This window comes from Mauremys reevesii, linkage group 1 (assembly GCF_016161935.1).
Source record: "Mauremys reevesii isolate NIE-2019 linkage group 1, ASM1616193v1, whole genome shotgun sequence".
Lineage (NCBI taxonomy): Eukaryota > Metazoa > Chordata > Testudines > Geoemydidae > Mauremys > Mauremys reevesii.
Window position 1 is genome coordinate 173,078,200 of NC_052623.1, and position 20,943 is coordinate 173,099,142.

The window sequence follows — 20,943 nt, forward strand, 5'->3', positions numbered from 1 at the left end:
ATATAAATTGTTGCTACCATTTAAAATGGAATTTGTGTTAGCAATGCAGTATAGAACTTATTTCTGATATATGTTCACCAAGAATGCAGTTCTGAACAGCTGATATTACAAATATTTCACTCGTGTCACATTATGGTATAGAATAATGAAAGTCTATTGATCATAATAAGAAGAAAGTTAGAAACATTCATAATTCTGATTAAACTCTTACATTGGCTAAAAAATTAAAGCTTTGCTTTCAAGTTGAAAAACATGCAAAAGTTTCTCTGTGGCTTTTCTCACTTTTTGGTAGCATAAGTGCTGAACCCACATTTCTTGTTGACAAACACCTGTCTTAATAATTTACTGGCATGACTACTCACGCTGATCAATAGTAACTGTTGCTATTTCTCCAGAGTGTTCTTGGCTAGCCAATACATCTGCCAAGTAAAAGAAAAATATTTAAATCTTTATTCAAATCCTTACCCTCATAAGTCAACTGAATGCCAAATGGATTTTATAACTGAGAAAACAAGAAAGGAATGCAGAGAAACAACATAAAGGTTGCAGAGTATATAAAGATGATGATTTTTAAGAGTAAATATTTAATACCATGTGGAAGAAGTACGCACAACCTTTTTTATGTCCTTATAGGAATCTGGGATGAAGCTTTATTTTCACTAATGTATTTTTAGAATATTACACACACTTTTTTAAATTCTTTACCCATACAAGCTTTCCATTTTGCTTAGATGATGTACTTTTTACAAATGTCACAGACAGAAAATCAGCCTACCTAATTGTATCCAAACATTGAATACACATGAATGCACAACAGATTTGCTGCAGTGTATATGAGCTAAAGAATTAGCTTAGTAACATTCACATTTACATTGTGAAACTGCAATGTATATTAAATAGCACTTAATATTTAATTATAAATATAATATATAAAATTTTAAATATAAATAATCTGTCAAATCAGAAGATGAACTAAAGCTAATAATAAAAACATAAATCAGGAATTCTCAGGTATGTTGTAAGAGCCATACCTCTTGTACCGTACTTCTTGTATTAGATTAACAGGAATAAAATTTGAGGAAAGATGGGACATTTCTTTTGTAACAGCAAATACTCTCATTCTAACATGTTCCCTTATCTTGTACTTGACACCCTCCCTTTCACTGCTAATGGAAAGTGGGAAAATAATTTGGACTGTTCACAGCTGTCTTTATCTTTCCACAGAAAAAAATAGTAACTAAATCAGTCATTGAAAAAGCTCACATACATTTTCGAAGAAGCTCCAGGTGGCTCCAAAGGATTTCTCCCCGAGGGACCCTCTGGAAGAAGTCCTCTTGATTGAGGCTACATAACTCTCGGCCTGGAATACTAAGAGTATTGAGGTCTATGTCAGTCATGCTGAACTCCTTCATCACCCATACCACCCAGTGGAGTACTTGGTCTGTTGACCACTGTACAGGGTCTAGGAAAAAAGAAGAAAAATATATTAAACAACTGATAAAAGCTGTAAAAGGTGCGTCACCCTGCCCATTTTAGACACTACAGAACTATTCCCTATAGTCACTAGCAATAAAAAGAACCAGAGAAAAAACACTGTCCCATATGATTGAAACAAATATGACTGAAAAGTCATATGAATGAGTTAAATTTAAAAAAAAAAAAACACTAATTCTTAAGTTTTAGTAACAAAGCCTGATTACACCACAAACATTCTTTGCATAGAGAAACAAAAAGGGAAGACAGTAGAAGGTGTGGAAAGCCACAACACAAATGAAATTTTGATTCTCAAGATGCCACTACAAAACTATTCCTATGGCCTTGCTAATTTGCTTTCTATGGCTTTGCCTGAGACAGTGCAGTATCTGGAGTACAATGCAAGCCTCTGACTTGGATGACCATTTCTTCTCGCCATCTACGAAAATTTCTGAGCCCTCTATTGCTCTCTCTACCAATTTTCTTGTTTCATTTCTTCCAATATGAAACACTAGCCTTCCCTATGCTGGGATGGGATACCCTTTCCCAACCACGATCTAGGTCAGTAACACTGTGTGCAACCAGGGAGTAGCTGAGGATATTGGTGGCTAGTGAGAGCTCTAAGCAACATCATTAAGCTTCCTAACCCTTTTGGGAGAAGGATGAAGATTTTTTTTTTTTTTTTTGTGCCTTGTTGTAACTAGGCCAACTGGGTGAACAGTTAGAACAGACGGCTGTCAAAAACTGTTTCACATGTAGGGTCAATTTTTTTTCCTGTTACTATTGTCATAGCCTGTAGGTTCTTTAGGCTAACACTATACTGCATAATAATGCTTCTGTGAGCACAGCATAACTCTGGAATCTACCTTCGGCCTCCAAATCCCAAAAGAGCTCTGGGAAGCCCTAACAAAAAGCAACTTGGCATCATGGATAGGCACAGATATAGTTTCTGTGATTTTCTGAACAGAATTGATCAGGAAAGTTCTATCATTCCCTCACCTAGGAAAAAGCAAGAGCTGTATCTTATATGGTTTCTTGAGAGGTTTTTGAGTTTCATGGCTGAGACAAACATGCTTTAGCAGTCACTCCCACTGGTCATGAAACTCTCCCCGACAGAGTCTGGATCTTGTACATGGTCAGCAGAAACCTCTCACTTCAACAGTTCTGAACCTGGGACTGCTGGCACATCCACCAAAATGCAAGAAGAACGGGCAGTGCCAGAGTTTTTTAAAAATCACGTTTTAAAGAGCTAACTTTGCATTTGCAGCACTCTAGTCCCCAGAAATAGTAAAGGAAATATGAGAACATTCCTGGTTAAGACTTAGCTCCCAAGAAATATTCTAAAGCGAGCGGGCAGAAGACAGCAAGGAATGGTGCTGCTGCTGGTAGTAAGAGTTCTCATCATAGCTCCTGGACGTCACAAAGAACCTCCTCTTCTCCAGACAGTGAGCTTCTTGTTTCTTAAAAGAGCTAAGTAAGCTGTCTGCCACAACACCAAAAATTATCTACTTCGGTTGCTGCCTTGTCTCCTGAAAGAACTTTGTATTTTCACTCTGAGAAGCCAATGCACTTAAGGTCCCTCTTGGTAAACTGCGGCTCCAAAAAGCAGTTGGGGGCATTATTCCTTTGATTTAGCATTTTCTGATTGTTCCAGGCTTCCAGAAAAAATAAGCTGAAGGAGAAAATGACAGCTAGAAACAGCTGTGGAGTACACCTTATATGTTTCTCTGACACAAGAATGAAACTGGAGAAACAGAAGAGAGATGTTAAAGGGTGGAAAATTCCTGGATGGTGGTTAGTTGTTAGCTTACAAGTCAGAGCAAATAATGGGAAGGAATAGAGTGTACAGTATCACTACAAAACAGGGTTTGATTTTACTCCGAGCTACAACTCTGTCTGTCTGTTGCAAAGCGTTCTGGATTCTCAAAAGAGGCAAGTGATTTCAGAAAGCCTTGATGTCGTTGAAAAACTCTCAACTCCTAGCAGAAATGCAATTTACACACATTTATAGAAGGGTCAGGCAAAATGAAATCTCATCTTTGAGGAATCATACAAAAATTCATTTACAAAAAACTACAGAGGCATATATTATTATAAAGCACCAACAATACATTCAGAATACAAAAGGTCCTCAAGTGCCTCCTTTCTCTAATCCTTCGAAGTCAGGAAAACCTGATATGGTGTGTAAAAGCTATCCTTTTTGGCATTCACTTGATTAAGACATTTCTACTACCAAGAGAAAAATTCCAAAATGTCTATACTTGGGTTTTGTCATAAAAGAGGCCAATTTTTGTTTTCTAGAAAATTCTCACCTACGTAATGGAAAACAATTGCAAACCTTTGAAATTACAAAGGTGTCACATTCACAATGCTGATTTTCTTCTTTGAGAAAGCAAAGTTTTAATACTAACAAATCTATTAAATAAACTGTTGTAAATCAACTTAACACTAAATGTTTTTAATATTATGTTGAAGAGTGTAACTTATCTTCTTGCATTATAGGATGGCAAGCTGTGAAATTTCAGAAGATATTCACACGAATATCCCTAAGCTTTTAGTATCAAACCCTCAATTAACAAGGTATCTAGCATAATTAAAGTGAATTCAGAAATGCTTGTATGTCAAAGGGAAAGTATAAAAAAGGGAAAGTTTCTGGGAGTTTACATATTACAGGTTGATTTAGTGAATATCACTGGAGAGTACATTACAATGTTTTAACACAGCTAATTTTCACCTGCAGAGTCCAGGGTTCAAGTGTGGTATAGGTCTCAAAAGAAATGTTTCAATTTAGCTTCCAGAACACATTTACAGACATTACATATGCTATAATGTTAGAACAATTAGTCTCTTCCATGGTGACCCTCTTTTGAAAAGATTATTGAAGTTTAAAAATTAGGTACATTAAGTACTTGAATCTAAGTGTGGCTTTTCATACAAATCTGATACTGCCAGGTGCTCCGCATCCTCCACTACTACAGTCTTTAATGAGCCCAAAGAGAGTCAGGAACCCCAGAGAACTGGACCCAAAGTCAAATTCATACACAGAAAGTTTATCTGCTAGTACACATATTTTAAACTACTTTATGCACTAGACCAGGGAGAAAACACATTTTTAAGTAAGCTGTGGAGGAAACTTACCCTCTTCTACCAAGGAATTATAAGCCATAGTTCCACCTCCACTTTACTTACTCTATCAAGCTATTTGTACTGCACTCCTCACCATAGCATATGAAATCTCATCATGGTATCTGAGCACTTTAATAAATGATGTCTCTTATAACATACCTAATATCAAATAATTCTCAATTATTAAAAACATACAAGCTACTCGACATCATGTTTTATTACCATAGGGTATTCCAAGGCGTTCTTGCTCCTTTCTGTAGCCTTCCAGCGCTGCAGCCCATCGGGTCACTTGCTCAGAGGTCTCATCTGAAATGGTTGTAATGTGTTTTGTGCCATCTAGGGTTATCACTTGGGCTTCCTCAACAAGGTGAGCTTCAGCTTCAGCATGGTGGGCATCCGGATCGATAACTACCTCCACAGTTTCCACAGGCTTTACAATTTCAAGGATGTTTAACTTGGGCTCTATTCCTAGATATGGATGAAAATAACATATTTTACCTTATCGTATCTTTGAGCACTGCAAAAGCATTACCCGTTTCATTTAAATCTCGCCAAACTTACTGTTACTACACGCCAAGAATCAGATACGGAAAACACCAGATGCATTCACAGTTAGCATCATATTTTCAGAACAATTCATATGACTCAACACTATCAAGGATAACAAACCCAATGTAATATTTCTTCTTACCCTTCACTTAAGCACACACTTATAATTTAGTAAAGTGAACAAACAAATAACTATGTCCCTTCACCCCACAATCCCATGCGTTTTAAATTCAGTTTTTATATATACCCCCACACACATATTCAACTGGCAGCTCTGTATGCATACCTAAGGAACTATTACACTTGTCCTATGAAGGAAATATAGTAGGCTCAAAAATAGGTACCACTTTCAGTCTTTAAAAGTGGTTACTTTTAAATTGTCTTTGAAATTATTACACACACTTTGGTTAGCATCACTTTAAGATATCCCATAAGGTACACCTAAATTGCAATAAAACACCTGCAGCATTGCTGCAGCTGACCTGGGTCAGATGACTTGGGCACGGGGCTCAGGCTATGGGGCTAAAAATTGCAGTGCAGCTGTTCAAGCTCAGTCTGGAGCCCAAATCCTGAGAGGGGGGTGGGTCTCAGAGCCCAGGCTCCAGCCAAGCCTTGCAAGCCCAAATCAATTGACCCTGGCTCTGAGACTTGTTTTTTTATTGCAGCATAGACATACTCTTAAAGAGGCAATGTGATCTCATGGATCAGAATGCTGGAAATCAGAATGCTGAAGTTCTAAATCCAGCTTTACCAGCAATTTGTTCTGTGGCTCGGGGTCAGACCCTAGCTTCTCCACCTGAACTTCTCTATCTGTAAAATGTGTTAAGTAGTATTTATGTATTCTGCAGGGGTGTTATGAAGATTTATGTTTATAAAGCAGTTTGAAGTGCTATATAAATCATGATGATAGTATGATTATTATAAAATAACTCAGGCCTTTACTTCTCTCCAAGAAATCTTATAGTCATTCTTCACTCCAAACTTCTGCTCTCATTTGTCTCCCTTGTAAGTAAGCCTACCTATCAATACCTCCTGGATACTGCCAGATTTCATTCGTTACCCTTCTCCAACATTATCATTATGTGTCATCTTAAGTTTACATTTTTAAGGGTCAACAATTCAAAACCAGACCATGAAGCTAGGTCATACAACCTGTTTTCCATCAAACTGCAAATCCACTCAAAATTTCTACCCTCATCTTCTAAATTCTCCATGAAGTCACTCTACTATCCTATTTTAACAACATATCTACTACTATTCGACCTTTCTCTCTAGATACACACACTTAGGCAGTGTCTAAAATCCTGCTGCTACTTTCCGTGGGACACCTTGAGACCTGGTTTGTTCTCTCTGACCACACACCTAAAAGGTTAATCTAGCCCCTCATTTCATATTGACTACTCAACCTCCTATGTGGCCTAAATGCTATCTTGCCCAATTTATATCCATTCAAATGCAGATACAAATAATTTTCCTAGCTCATAATTTGACTGGTCACCCGCACTCCCTATGTCCCGCTCCATTGACTCTCCCTTCTTCACGCATTGAACACAAACTACTTATCTTTATTTTAAAAGGCCTTTCATAGTCTATCACAGGGGTAGGCAACCTATGGCACCTGTGCCGAAGGTGGCATGCGAGCTGATTTCCAGTGGCACTCACACTGCCCAGGTCCTGGCCACTGGTCTGGGGGGCTCTGCATTTTAATTTAATTTTAAATGAAGCTTCTTAAACATTTTAAAAACCTTATTTACTTTACATACAACAGTTTACTTATATATTATAGACTTATAGAAAGAGACCTTCTAAAAACGTTAAAATGTATTACGGCACGTGAAACCTTAAATTAGAGTGAACAAATGAAGACTCGGCACACCACTTCTGAAAGGCTGCTGACCCCTGGTCTATCACCACTTTAACCATCATCTCTGATATTTCAATAAGACGATGACACCCATCTCCTCTGCACCAATTATGCCAGTCTTGGCTGCACATTTTTCAAGTTCTGCAACAAGCACCTATGCGCTCTCTGCCACAGTACCTCTTCTAGAATTTAAAGTAAAAATCCACAAAACCTTTGTTCTCCTTCAAATTGACTTCTGCTATGATGTCTACAAACACACTTCACCACGGTTGGGTAGGTAGCATGCCGTGATTACTGCTTATCATGCCGATGAGAACCATTACTCTATCCTTCACCTTACACCTGTACTGTTTACTGTATAAACCTGCTGGATCATCTATATTAAGCTCCTTGAGGCAGCAACTGCCTCTTTGTTATGTATTGTGACAGGGCAAGGCCAGACGGCTACTGTAAAGTAGTGAGGAACAGGTATGTTAGGCCCACGCTAAACAAATCCCTGGTCCCATGGTAACCAAATGGCAGTTGCTCCAGGTTAATCAAGACACCTGGGGCCAATTAAGATCCTTCTAGAAGGCAGTGGAGATAGCTAGGTTGATTGGGACACCCAAAGCCAATCAAGGGCTGGCTGGAACTAGTTAAAAGCCTCCCAGTTAGTCAGCGAGGCATGTGTGTTAGGAGCTATAGGAGGAACGAAGCAGTACAAATCCATATCAGGTGCAAGGAAGGAGGCCCTGAGGTAATGGTGAAGGAGATATTGAGTGGGGGCTGCTGTGGGGAAGTGGCCCAGGGAATTGTACATGTCCTATTTCCAAAAAGTCAGCTACCATACCTGCTACTTTTTGGGTCCCTGGGCTGGAGCCCAGAGCAGAAGGCGGGCCTGGGCTCTTCCCTCCCTGATTAATCACTGAAACTGGGAGACAACAGAGACTGTGCGAGGGAGGGTTGCTTCTCCTCACCTCCCTTTCTGGCTTATGATAAAAATGGCTCAGTAAGCTGTGACCCTTGCCTCTAGAGAGAGAAGGGCTACACAGAGGGTTACAGCAAGCCTCTGAGGCTAGCAAAATCCACCAGGAAACATGGGACCCACGGAGATAAGGACAGAGCTTTGTCACAGTATGTACAGTGCTTAGCACAATGTGGCTGGGTCTTTAGGTGTTACTGCCACAGAAGTTAATATCATCTACCCACATAATTTTTTTGCATTTTTCTTTGTAAATTAGTGCTATTAAAACAAGTTCATTCTTGCTTTTCTTTCTTAAGAGTATTAAGCTCTACCTGAGAAAAGATGACAGAATTAGGAAAAGACGGTTACTCACCTTTGTAACTGTTGTTCTTCGAGATGTGTTGCTCATATCCATTCCAATTAGGTGTGCATGTGCTGCATGCATGATTGGAGAATTTTTACCCTAGCAACATGTGGTGGGTCGGCTGTGGAGCCCCCTGGAGTGGCACCTTAATGGCGCTGGATATATACCCTAGCCGACCCAGTGCCCCCTCAGCTCCTTCTTGCTGGCTACTACAACAGAGGGGAAGGAGGGCGGGTTTGGAATGGATAAGAGCAACACATCTCAAAGAACAACAGTTACAAAGGTGAGTAGCCATCTTTTCTTCTTCGAGTGTTTGCTCATATTGATTCCAATTAGGTGACTCCCAAGCCTTACCTAGGCGGTGGGGTCAGAGTGAGACATCGCTGAGTGCAGAACTGCTGAACAAAATCTGGCATCGTCTCTAGACTGCTGAATTAACGCGTAATGAGCGGCAAAGGTATGTACCGATGACCAAACAGCAGTTCTACAGATCTCCTGTATTGGGACCCGGGCCAAGAAAGCGGCCGATGAGGCTTGAGCCCTCGTGGAGTGGGCGGTGAGGCGTGGGGTCAGGTCACCGGCTAAGTAGTAGCAAGCACGGATACAGGCTGTGATCCATGAGGAGATGCGTTGCGAGGAGACCGGTAGGCCTTTCATCCGGTTGGCCACTGCAACGAAAAGTTGGGTCGTTTTCCTGAACGGTTTAGTACGCTTGATATAAGAGGCTAGAGCCCTATGAACGTCAAGGGAGTGCATACGTTGATCCTGCCGCATAGCGTGTGGCTTCGGATAAAAGACCGGGGGAAAATGTCCTGGTTCACATGAAAAGCTGATACTGCCTTGGGGAGAAAGGCAGGGTGGGGGCCAAGCTGCACCTGGTCTTTGTGGAAAACTGTATACGGCAGCTCAGACATGAGGGCTCTGATCTCAGACACGCGTCTCACAGAAGTGATGGCTACAAGGAAGGCTGTCTTCCAAGATAGGTAAAGAAGTGAGCAGGTGGTCATCGGCTCGAACGGGGGCCCTGTGAGTCTGGAAAGGACCAGGTTAAGGTCCAACGCCGGAACTGGTTGTTGTACTTGAGGATAGAGGCAATCTAAGCCCTTCAGAAATCTAACGACCATCGGATTGGAGAAGATGGAGGAAGCATGTTCTCCTGGATGGAAAGCCAAGATGGCTGCCAGGTGCACCCTGAAAGATGATACCGCCAGGCCCTTATGCTTGAGGGATGGGAGATAGTCTAGTATAAGCGGTATCGATGCCTGCAAGGGGGGGCATGGCGCGCTGCTCACACCAACAGGAGAAACATTTGGCTAGGTACGTGGCTTGAGTGGAGGGCTTTCTGCTGCCTAACAGAACCTGCTGCACTGATTGTGAGCAGAGTAATTCCAACTGAGTTAGCCAAGTAGCATCCATGCTGTAAGGTGGAGTGATTGCAGGTCGGGATGACAAAGGCGCCCGTGGTCGTGAGATCAGGTTCGGCCACAGCGGGAGTGTGATCGGAGGCTCTATCGACAACTCCAGGAGCGTGGTATACCAGTACTGCCTGGGCCATGCTGGGGCGACCAGAATCATACGTGCCCTGTCCCTGTGTAACTTGAGCAGGACCCTGTGAACTAGTGGGAATGGAGGGAAAGTGTAGAACAGGTGGTCTTTCCACAGAAGTAGGAAAGCATCTGTTAGGGATGTCCCTGGAGAGAACAGAACACTTGGCACTTCCAATTGTTGCGCGAGGCGAATAGGTCGACCTGGAGAAACCCCCACCTCAGGATGATGGAGTGGATGACGTCTGGGCGAATCGACCACTCGTGAGGCTGGAAGGATCTGCTGAGGCGGTCTGCCAGCGTGTTCTGGACCCCCGGGAGAAACGACGCCACCAGATGTATTGAGTGGACTATGCAGAACTCCCACAGGCGAATGGTCTCCTGGCATAGGAGGGACGACTGGGCTCCCCCTTCCTTGTTGATGTAGAACATGGCTGTGGTGTTGTCTGTGAGGACTGCCACACAATGGCCATGTAGGTTTCCGCGAAATACCTGACATGCTACGCGAACTGCCATCAGTTCTCGTATATCGATGTGCAGAGTTAGTTCGGACGTGGTCCAAAGGCCCTGCATTTGGAGTTCGCTGAGGTGGGCGCCCCATCTCAGAGATGATGTGTTTGTGACTAGGTACAAGGAAGGTTGCGGGGCGTGAAATGGTAACCTTTCGCACACTGACGTGGGGTCCAACCACCAGAGGGAGGTCAAAACCAATTCCAGGACAGCGACCACCATGCTCAGGCTGTCTCGACCTGGTCGATATACTGTTGATAACCAGGCCTGAAGCGGGCAAAGCTGAAGTCTGGCATCCCTGGTTATGTACGTGCACGAAGCCATGTGCCCCAGAAGGCTGAGGCACATCTTTACCATGGAAGTCGGGAAGTTTTGAAGGCTGAGGATGATGTTAGCCATTGACTGAAAGCGTGTGTCTGGCAGGAGGGCTCAGGCGAGTCTGGAGTCTAAGACTGCCCCGATTAACTCTATTCTCTGGGTTGGTTCCAGAGTTAACTTTTCGTTGTTGAGCAGGAGGCCCAGCTGGCGGAACGTGCTTAGGGTGAGTCGAACGTGGGATTGTACTTGGTCCCTGGTGTGGCCTTGAATGAGCCAGTCGTTGAGATACGGAAACACTTGGACCCACTGTCAACGAAGGTAGGCTGCCATGACAGCCATACATTTGGTGAACACTCTGGGAGCCATCGACAGGCTGAAGGGAAGGACATCAAATTGGTAGTGTTTGCGATTGGCTTGCCCCTAGACTGTACTGCACGAGTTGGAGGCAGTGCTGTAGCCTGTGCTGGTGCCGGCTCTGTGAGGGCAATGAGGTCTCTTGCTGTTGCAAATGTCTCCGGCGTCGACGGACGGCGGGGCTCAACCACGGTTCAGGTCGGGGAGCCAGTGTGCGCTGGACTCAATGGTTCCTCCCTCGGTGCTGGAGTCAATGGTGCCAATATCGGCGCTTGTACTCTCGGTTGCTCTGGTGCCGATGCAACTCTGAGATTGGCAAAGGCGGTGCCAGTGCCTGTTGCTGAGAGGCAGTCACCTCCAGCTTACGCTGTCTCTTCGGGCCCGGCGACAGAGAACGGTGCCAAGTTACTTGTACTGGATTGTGCTGGAGAGGTCTGGTGCTGCAGGCCTCTATCCAAGTCTCCCTGTGGTGCAGGACCTGAAGCCGCCGCTGGGGCACTGTGCACCGACGCCGAAACTTGGCGTGCTGATAGGGGATCCGGGCTAAGGGCCACCTCCATAAGGAGCTGCTTGAGCCAAAAGTCCCTCTCCTTTTTGGTTCGAGGTCTGAATGCCTTACAGATCCTACACTTGTCGGCCTGGTGAGATTCCCCGAGACACTTCAAACAAGAGTCGTGGGGGTCTCCCGCTGTCATAGGCTTTGAACAGGCTAAACACGGTTTAAAATCCGGAGCCTTAGGCATGAGCCCGGCAGGCTGGGGGGGGAGAGGGGAAGGGGAAGGACCCCTTCCAACCCTCTAAATTTAATCACAAACCTAACACTATAACTAAAACAACTACCGCACTATACTAACTATACAACTATAACAACTGGAACATCTATCTAAAACTGGGAAGCAAAAGCTAGGGAGAGTGGAGGACAGCTAAGTCATGCTCCACAGTTCCAATGACCGTCACGGGCAGTAAGAAGGAACTGAGGGGGTGCTGGGTCGGCTGGGGTAATATCCAGCGCCATAAGGCGCCACTCCAGGGGGCCACTACAGCCGACCCACTGAGTGTTGCTAGGGTAAAAATTCTCCGATGATCGTGCACGCTGTGCACGCACACCTAATTAGAATCGATATGAGCAAGTACTTGAAGAAGAACAAGTACATTTTATTCATTGTACAAAGCCTTCTGCACAAACCCATAAAGAGACATGGGACAAAAACAGTTTTGATGCTACAACACTTGGTGAACTGTTTTGCTGACTACTATTAAGTGTTATCTGTTAGTATTTCATTCTTGTCATGAATATTAGAGAACTGTATTTCTCGCTCAATAAGTTTTTTCAGGTTTAAATTAGCTGAAAGTGAGAAAACATCAATTACAAAACATCTGAACTTTAGACTTTCTAATTCAGAGGAAATTTTTATTCTTTCTTCCTTTATCAAAAGTTTCCTTAAGGCACAGGAGAAATGCTGAATAAAAGTGTTATCCTTTGTAGTAAAGACGCCATTTCAGTGACAAAGAAATTTCAGAAAGGATTCTATTTAAAAAACAATTGAAGAGCACCTTTAACTAACAAAACAATGAAGTCAGTCACAATGACAACTGCAACCCATTTGAAAGAAACTATATTTAACTTTTTGATTTCCAGGAACCCATTTTAAGCACAGAGGGGCAAACTTTGTCCTGTTACATCCATGCAACCTATCTGAACCCAAAAGGAACATACAGGAGTAAACGATGGCAGAATCTGACCTACTATACAAGCCAATAAACATCCACTTTTTTGTAACAAGAACTATGTATCTAATCTTGCACCACATTGTACATAAATAGCATGTTGAAGCTACTGGGGTTAATAAATATTAGTAACTAAACAAGTCAAAAGTGAACTGTATACCATTTATGTTTGTTTAGCCAGTAATCCAAAAAAGGATGTAATGGTTCTTATTTTGTTTATCTGTGAGATAATGAGAATTGCTGTTGGAAACTGTCTTAAGAGTCTTTGGGGAATTAGACATTTTAGATATCAATAAAACCTTTCAGTAACTGATTGCTCACCTAAACATGACTTGTGACACTTTTATATTTTATACACACACACACACACCTCTTTCATTTTATATTAGACATATCCTTTCATTTTTTTATCTCTTCATAAATAAATATATATATATATGAAAGGGTGTGCACCCTTTTACATTTCCTTAAGATGTATACAGAAGGCCTGAACTAATTATTTGTGTTACAATAGCACAAAGGGGCTGCAAACACAGATCAGTGTTCCACTGTACTAGGCGCTGTACAAACAAGGACAACACCTTCCCAGACAAGAGACAACATGTAGATGAAACAGAAAACAAGGGTTGAAAGAACGAGGTAAAAGTACAGAGATTATCTGATCAAGCACTAGTCTCAGATCACTACTGCCTATTCATGGTCAGGAGAGGTGTGTGATGCTGTATAAAATGGAAGATAACTAGTTGCACTAGTTTAGTCACCACTGTTACAAAGTTGAAGTAAATCTTGTATAAAGTATGTCATGTAAGGGATCTATGGAAAAGTTATAATCTGTTAAGTATGATTACCTGTTTAAATAAATTTATCGCCATTGTATCTGAGGTTATAAATATTGGCTATGCATTTGTATATAAAATATGTTTTGTTCTTGAGTGGCACCCACATGGCAAATTTACATCCAGACTAGCCACCCCTGTGTTGGGCCATCCATGTGTTGACGAACTACGCACATGTTAATGGGCGATTGAGTAGACTCAATTCACCCAGTGAGCTCCTCTTGGAGATGTTTCAGAGAGCAGTGAGGCAATGGCTGCTCAATGGTTCAGCAAGGCATGTAAAGACATGTGACCTAAGACTCCATCTTTTGCCAGTATCTTTCCATGCACTTGGACTGAAACTATAAATGAGATAGTGACATCATTTCTTGGTCTTTACTCCTGCTCCACTTCTCTGGACTGTAATTTCTAAAATCAAGGAAGCTTTGAACAAAGAACTGATGATCCCCCCCAATCTTTGGAGTGATCCAGAGAAACTTATTGTAAGCAGTGATGGTAAGTCTGCTAGCTATTATCCTGACCGATAGACTCTGAAATCAACTGTAATGAATACGATTCCTTTAAGCATTTAATAAACTTTCCTTTTCTTCTTTTCATTTTAAATAAATCTTTAGTTAGTTTACTAAAGATTGGCATTTGGTGAGATCCTGAAAGCACATATTCACTTGGGGTGAGTGGCCATCTCCTTGGAATTGGAAGAACCTATAATATGTGATTTCTGATTTTAATAATCATTTATCACAGAAGTCCAGATGTGGGTGGTAAGCCAGGAGCTTGAATGCCTAAGGGGGACTATATTTTGGCTTCTTGTGATACAGGAGCTCATTTTTGTTACTGGCTTTGTGACCTCTAATGGTAGAATAAACCACCAGTTTTGTTTTTTGGTTTTTTTGGGGGGAGGTGGGGGGAAAAGAGGGTGTCTGCCCTATTTCTCAGTCTGTCCTGAATTTGGCACTCAGCCGTGACCCATGCCAGGCAGCGTGACAAGGTGGTCCATAAGATTCACATCAATAAGTACTATAGAGCTATTTGAAGGAGGAGAAAGTGGGGGATTCACAGACTTTTACAAACATAAAAGGGGTATCATGGGAAAAAACACAAAGGTGCTTTGACAGATAAGCAGAGTAAAGCAGATGAAGGCTGGCATGGTTGACAGTGATAGTAAAGGTAGGGAAGAACTAACTGATAAAAGATCTTACAGGTGAAGACAAGAAACTTGTGCCTGATCTGGAGGAGAAAGGAAAGCCAACAGAGGGATGTGACCAGTTAGGCGGCCAAAAAAATGTAACATACTAGCAGCATTTTGAATGATCACAATGCACGGATGACAAAAAACCTACAGATATTCCACATTGTGGTAATTTGTCGCACATTTCAGTTAATTCCTGCTTATAAACGAACTGGCTTATGATTGAGTAAGCTGACCCCTCCAAGATGGATAAGTAAAAATGGATAAGTAAAATGTTCCATTCGATCAGTTACTTCTGTCATACACTGACAGGCTTGAAGATTGAGAGATATGCTGTTGCTTGCCTGGAGCTGGAGTGGAGCCAGAGCACAGCTCCAAAGCCCTGGTAAGAGGATATACACATTTAGGATTTTTATTCCTCAAACTTCCATTATATATTGTCTGGGTCAGTTGGGTGTGCTGAGAATGACTTGAACTTCATCACGATGAATCTTTTGCAGAACTTGTGGTAGCAGTCAGATGGGAGGAAAGCCATAGCTCAGGTGGTCTGCCCAGGATAACAGAAGGGCATCACCCCTGTGGTCACAGCTCACTGCTGTTCTGGAGCAGTACATATTGAACTTCTTGTTCATCTGGGAGGGTGAACGGGTCCCAGAATGGCCTTCCCCAGTGAGTGAGGATTTCATTCAGGATGGAACTGTTTACCTCCCACTACATGGTCTGTGGAGAAGTGCCTGCTGAGATTATCCACCAAAGAGTTCTGTGCACCTGATACATATGTTACCAAGTGTGAGCTGTGGTTCCTGATGCACCCATTCTATAAACTGACTGCCTCTATACAAAGAGGAAGATATTTCACTCCACTTTGTTTGTTTATGTAGAAGACAGTCATTGTGTTGTCTGATGTTACCTGGATATGATGGGACAGCATAAGTGGGAAGAATGCATCACAGGCTAGGTAGATGGCCCTTAATTCTATGAGATTAATATGCATCCTGCCCTGCTGAGTCATCCACGTGCCTTGTGCAGTGACACGGTCCAGGTGTGCTCCACATCTCTGACGAGGATTGGGCGTGTGGGAGAATCTTGATGATGCAAGTTGACGTGAATGATCTCTAGTACCCACTTATCCATTGTTATTGCCCTCCACTTGTGGCAAAAAGGGCAAGACCGCCACACCAAAGGTTTGAGGAGCCATAAGGAATGGCATCAATAAAGTTATGTGGTTCTCAAGTATCCTATCAAAAGTAAATCCTGGTTGGTGGGTGGGGTTGAGCAGATGTGGAAGAAGCTGCACACCTAGGTCTTTCTATCCTCTGGCATTTGCATAGTGGTTCATAAGGGTATTGCTGGTAGAACTGCTGAGGGAGAGGTCTTGGCTTATACACCTGTTTGCGGTATCTTATCTTTGGGACCAGGGTATAAATACCCAAGGAGTGGAGGGCTGTCCTGCAGTCTTTTCACTGAAGAGATTACATTCGAAGAGCAAGTCCAAATGGTGTTCTGGACCTCCCGGGGAAACCCCTGAAGAGCAGAGTCAAGATTCATGCCTCAGAATTATCAGCATAGCTATAGCTCTAGATGCAGCATCAACTGTGTCCACCGGTTTCCAGCCAATGGTGTGTGGAGCTGGTGCTCGGGCAGCACACGGAGTCCCGTGGCCCCCCTGCCTAGAAGCTGGACCCACAGCTGGCTCCTTCCGGGGAGTAGCGCAGTGTTGAAACAGGTAGGCACTAGCTTGCTTTAGTTGGGCAGCACTGCTGATGGGACTTTCAAGAACACATCTAGAAGGGGATCTGTTCATGTGTTTGCAAAAGTGCCCCTTACTGTAATGAGAGGCCTGAAGCAGCGATTCCTTGGGCTTAACAGCTCTGGCCTCTGCTCCAGAGCGCATGCTCAGGGGGGTGCAGCTTACAGACTGAGGCCAATATACCGGGGCAGGGAAGGGTTTCTCCCTGGCCTGTAGCTGACTGGGGTCTATTGTCCTTCTCCATGAGGTCCTTGCTTAGTCAAAGTTCCTTTCCCTCATGGGTTTGAAGAGATAAGGAGCAGCAGAACTGTATGTGGCAGAGACATGACCCTCCTCAAAGCAGTAAAGACAGAGCTGGCATTCATCACTAACTGAGACAGGACAGGAGACAGTTCTTAAACCTGGGGACTTTGGGCATAGTCCTTCTCTGCAAGAAGAGGCTCTCCAAGGAAGGGAGAAACTAAAACTATACTAACCAGAATATAAAAATCACTAAAACACTAAGAATACTAACTACATACAATCATATTTACAGGTTTTGAAGACTATGTGAAGATAGCTTTTAATACAGAGGATTACCACTCAGGACATGTAGCAGTAAGAAGGAATTGGAGAGGTGTCTATCCACAGTAGCCCTTATGGTCCTGGTATGGAGCATGAAAGGAACAACTGCACGGGCACAAACCAACGGACAATACTAGCTAGAAATCTCTGGTCTCAGGAACACAAGCACATGCGTACCCATGTGTGGAATACACACAGGAACCCGCACTAGAAGAAGAAACATTGGTTATGTGTCCCTATGATTTAGTCCAATATATCCCAGAAACACAGGTACCAGCAAAGAAATGACTACCTTAGGCTTTTGCTTCTGAATCTTTAGTATGTGGTCAGTTGACAATGCCACCATAAATTAATTATTCATGAAGCAGTAAGTTCACGTTATACTAATGTGTGTCTCAATTAGTGGGTGGCAATTCTGCTTCATTTGACCAGATACTTTGTCCAGCATGAGACAAACAACTGCTTGTCCTCATTGAAAGCTCTCACATGCAGCGTATGGGCGAGTTCCACCTTGTTCCCATCCCATCAGTTTTCCTAGTTTGAGATTTATATAGAGAGACACATTTTGGGCTGCAGAAACATCAGTCCATGACAAATTTTAACTGTCACTCTAAAAACCTATGGTGTACAATGGAAAAATCAGCCTATAGAAGCATGAATAATGCAGTTATATTTTGAATGCTACAGTTAAAAATGGTACTGCATGAACATAAATACACTTACAATATGGCTCACCTTGTATGATAGCAAATAAAATGCTTAACTGCTTACCTTGTCTGGATATTACTTGTACACTAAGCTGTACTGTTCCATCTGTCTTTACTCCTTGATCAAAGAGACTGCGATCTGGGTCCAGCTTTATACAAGGAGGAAATTTTTTTAAATTACTAGACTTATAATTAAATGCTTTTATAAAGTTATCTTGTATATTCAGTTCAAAACTCTGTACATATATATCAGGGCATCAGAATACTTGAGTTCCTAACTGCAGCTATCAAATATTTTTAGTCTTAATCACCAACAGCGTATGCAACACTGTATACAGTCATAGTATACATGCTCTTTATCCAGAGAAATTTCAAATCTAAAGAGGAAAAATTACTCCATTCTGATTAACAGTATCTCCAATTACAAAAATTTTAAAGGAACTTGTCAACCTCCAATCTGGTCAGTTTTAAAAGAAATTAGTTAAAAGCAGTTTGCTGCTGTGCAAGAGACCCCAAAAAACGCCACAGGAGAAACAGCGACGCCAACTATAAACAATGTACTGTCAAAATGCACAAAGTAAAAAAGAAAAACACTTCTCTCTCTAATCTTAGGTGGTAACTGCAACTATGCACAAAAGTGTGATTTTTTTTTTTAAGTTGACAGTATCCCTTTAACACAGATACTTAATACTATTTAATAGTCGCTCACGACATCAATCAAAGATAGTTGTCTAGACAGTCTTTGCTTTATGCCTCTGAAATACTACATCATGCCACATTGGCTGTGATTCTGATTAATTCTTTAATGCATCTTTTACATGGACTTTAATACTTTTATTGTTACAGTACTATCTTCCTCTCTTGTACACAAACTTTCTACAGAAAGTCATTTATTTCACTCAACAGTATATAAAAAAAAGCAGTGTGTTATTGATCTGTTCAGTACAACAGAATTCAAAGTGACATTTCACTCCCCAGCCACTGTGTGGAACCAGCTGGGAGCTATTTCCATCAGATAGCCCTACCCTCTGTGTCCTCTGGGTAACAGCCCCAATCACTAATCAGTTATAATTGGTACTGGGAACCAGATAGAGGCTGTTTCTATCAGGCCACAATCATAGACATCAACGAGACTACCTTCATTTCTGTTTTCACCTCTTTATTTCTCGCAGAGGCAAAAAATTTGCTCTTCCCCCAACTTCCATTTTTAGGTGTTGGTAAATTTTTTTTATATTCTGGGACATAACATTGTGAGGCCCACTACAAAGAAGCATTTCTACGTAAGGGAGTCATTAACTATGTTTTTGGCTCTTGAGAGCCTTATCTTTCCCTTCCTCTTTTCATCATTATATCAAATAAGGGCATGTCTGCACTAGAACTGTGGCAGCTGCGCCAACAGTGATGGGAGAGGTCTTCCTGCCACTGTAGTTAATCCACTTCCCCGAAAAGGTAGTAGGTAGGTCATCTTCCATCCACCTGGTGATGTCTACATCAGGTGCTAGATCGGCTTCACTATGTTGCTCAGGGGTGTGAATTTCTCAACCCCCTGAGCAACACACCTATCTCAACCTAATTTTTAGTGTATACCTGGCCAAAGAGACAGAAAGGGAAAGAGGGAGTTGGTTTTTCACCACTGAGCTAATCAAAACCCCAAATGAGGCTGGGAGAAGATACATTCTTTTCATTCAGTGTCCTCCATGACTGCTTTCGGTTACGTCTGCTTTAGAAGCAATTACATTAGCAGAACATAAATACTATTCCAGATCTTCACCATATTCCACTCCCAACACTTTACTACAAGTGAATCTCTGCAGTAAGCTAGACTCTGCTTCAAACAACATACTACAGAGGTTTAATAAAAAAAAAAAAATTACAGATTTCTATGCAGGGAGTGACAGCAAGAGCGTTAACAGGATGACAAATATAATGATTGTAAGCCTAATAAAATCCTCCATGGTTAATTATAGTGATCAAATATTGAAGTTTGAGAGATTTGCAAATAGATCCTTATTAAGGATCTATCAGATAAACTGCATCCTTTTCAGCTTCATTAATTGGTACTTTAGATATACTGAAAGTCTACTGTAATCTTTTAAAAATACACTTTGTCAAACAAACTGTAACTCAGTGACTAGTCATTTTCACATAACAATAGGTCAATAATAGCATAACGAGGGAGGTCTGAAACAAAAATGTAATCTGCAGTTTTAGCAAATGTAACTTTTCAGTATTTCCTGAGCTCTGAGTAGCTACAGAAAGTCAGCTTTATAATCTGAGTTCTATCCTTTGGGCCTTTAGACCTTGGCAATATTTCCTGCTAAAATTAATTTACTTGAAAAATAAACTACATATATATTTTTGACTATGACAACGAAGCCTTTTTTTACTACCTCAGCTTCATAATAAAAAAAATACTAGTCACTGAAGAATCTAATTCAGATGTCAATATCTGATACATCTTTGTGTCCTGAATATAATATCTTGTGATAATTTTTCTAACAGATATTTCTAAATTTGATTTTTTATTATGCAAAGAATCTCTATGTTACACTCTTTGGCAACAACTCTAGCTAGAAGATAGCTATAGGAAAAAATTAGATAACTGTTCATTTTTGTGTATTTGTAGGATCTGAATAAGGAAAAAAATGGATAGAATTTAATATTTGCTATTCAATTCCTGTATTTTGTCTTTTGAAAAACTATACTCATTCTTCTGTAAACTTTAGAAAAAATAAAAAAAGTGACCTATCTCACAAAGAAACTCTGAAAAACTACAACTTCACCTACAACTGTTGCCTACAGCATTTTTGATCAACAACAAGGATAAGTTTCAGAGTGGTAGCCGTGTTAGTCTGTATCAGGAAAAAGAATGAGGAGTACTTGTGGCACCTTAGAGACTAACAAATTTATTTGGGCATAAGCTTTCATGGGCTAAAACCCACTTCATCAGATGCATGCAGTGGAAAATACAGTAGGAAGATAGACAGACATACAGAGAACATGAAAAAACAGGTGTTGCCATACCAATTATAACGAGACTAATCAGTTAAGGTGGGCTATTATCAGCAGGAGGAAAAAAAAACTTTTGTAGTGGTAATCAGGATATCCCATTTCCAACAGTTGA

At 41.7% G+C, this 20,943-nt stretch overlaps 1 protein-coding gene across 6 annotated transcripts in view; it reads right to left on the bottom strand.

The window, feature by feature from the left end:
• Positions 1-20,943, bottom strand: part of GABPA (GA binding protein transcription factor subunit alpha) — a 46,650-nt gene that overhangs the window by 10,642 nt on the left and 15,065 nt on the right. For 5 of the 6 annotated variants that reach the window (XM_039520094.1, XM_039520096.1, XM_039520097.1 and 2 more), the window contains exons 4-7: positions 17,884-17,968; positions 4,822-5,067; positions 1,268-1,462; positions 363-419 (exon numbers count right to left, since the gene is read on the bottom strand). In XM_039520094.1, the coding sequence (XP_039376028.1) occupies positions 363-419; positions 1,268-1,462; positions 4,822-5,067; positions 17,884-17,968 (583 nt within the window). The remainder of the gene's footprint in view (positions 1-362; positions 420-1,267; positions 1,463-4,821; positions 5,068-17,883; positions 17,969-20,943) is intronic. The other variant, XM_039520100.1, reaches the window with a different exon arrangement.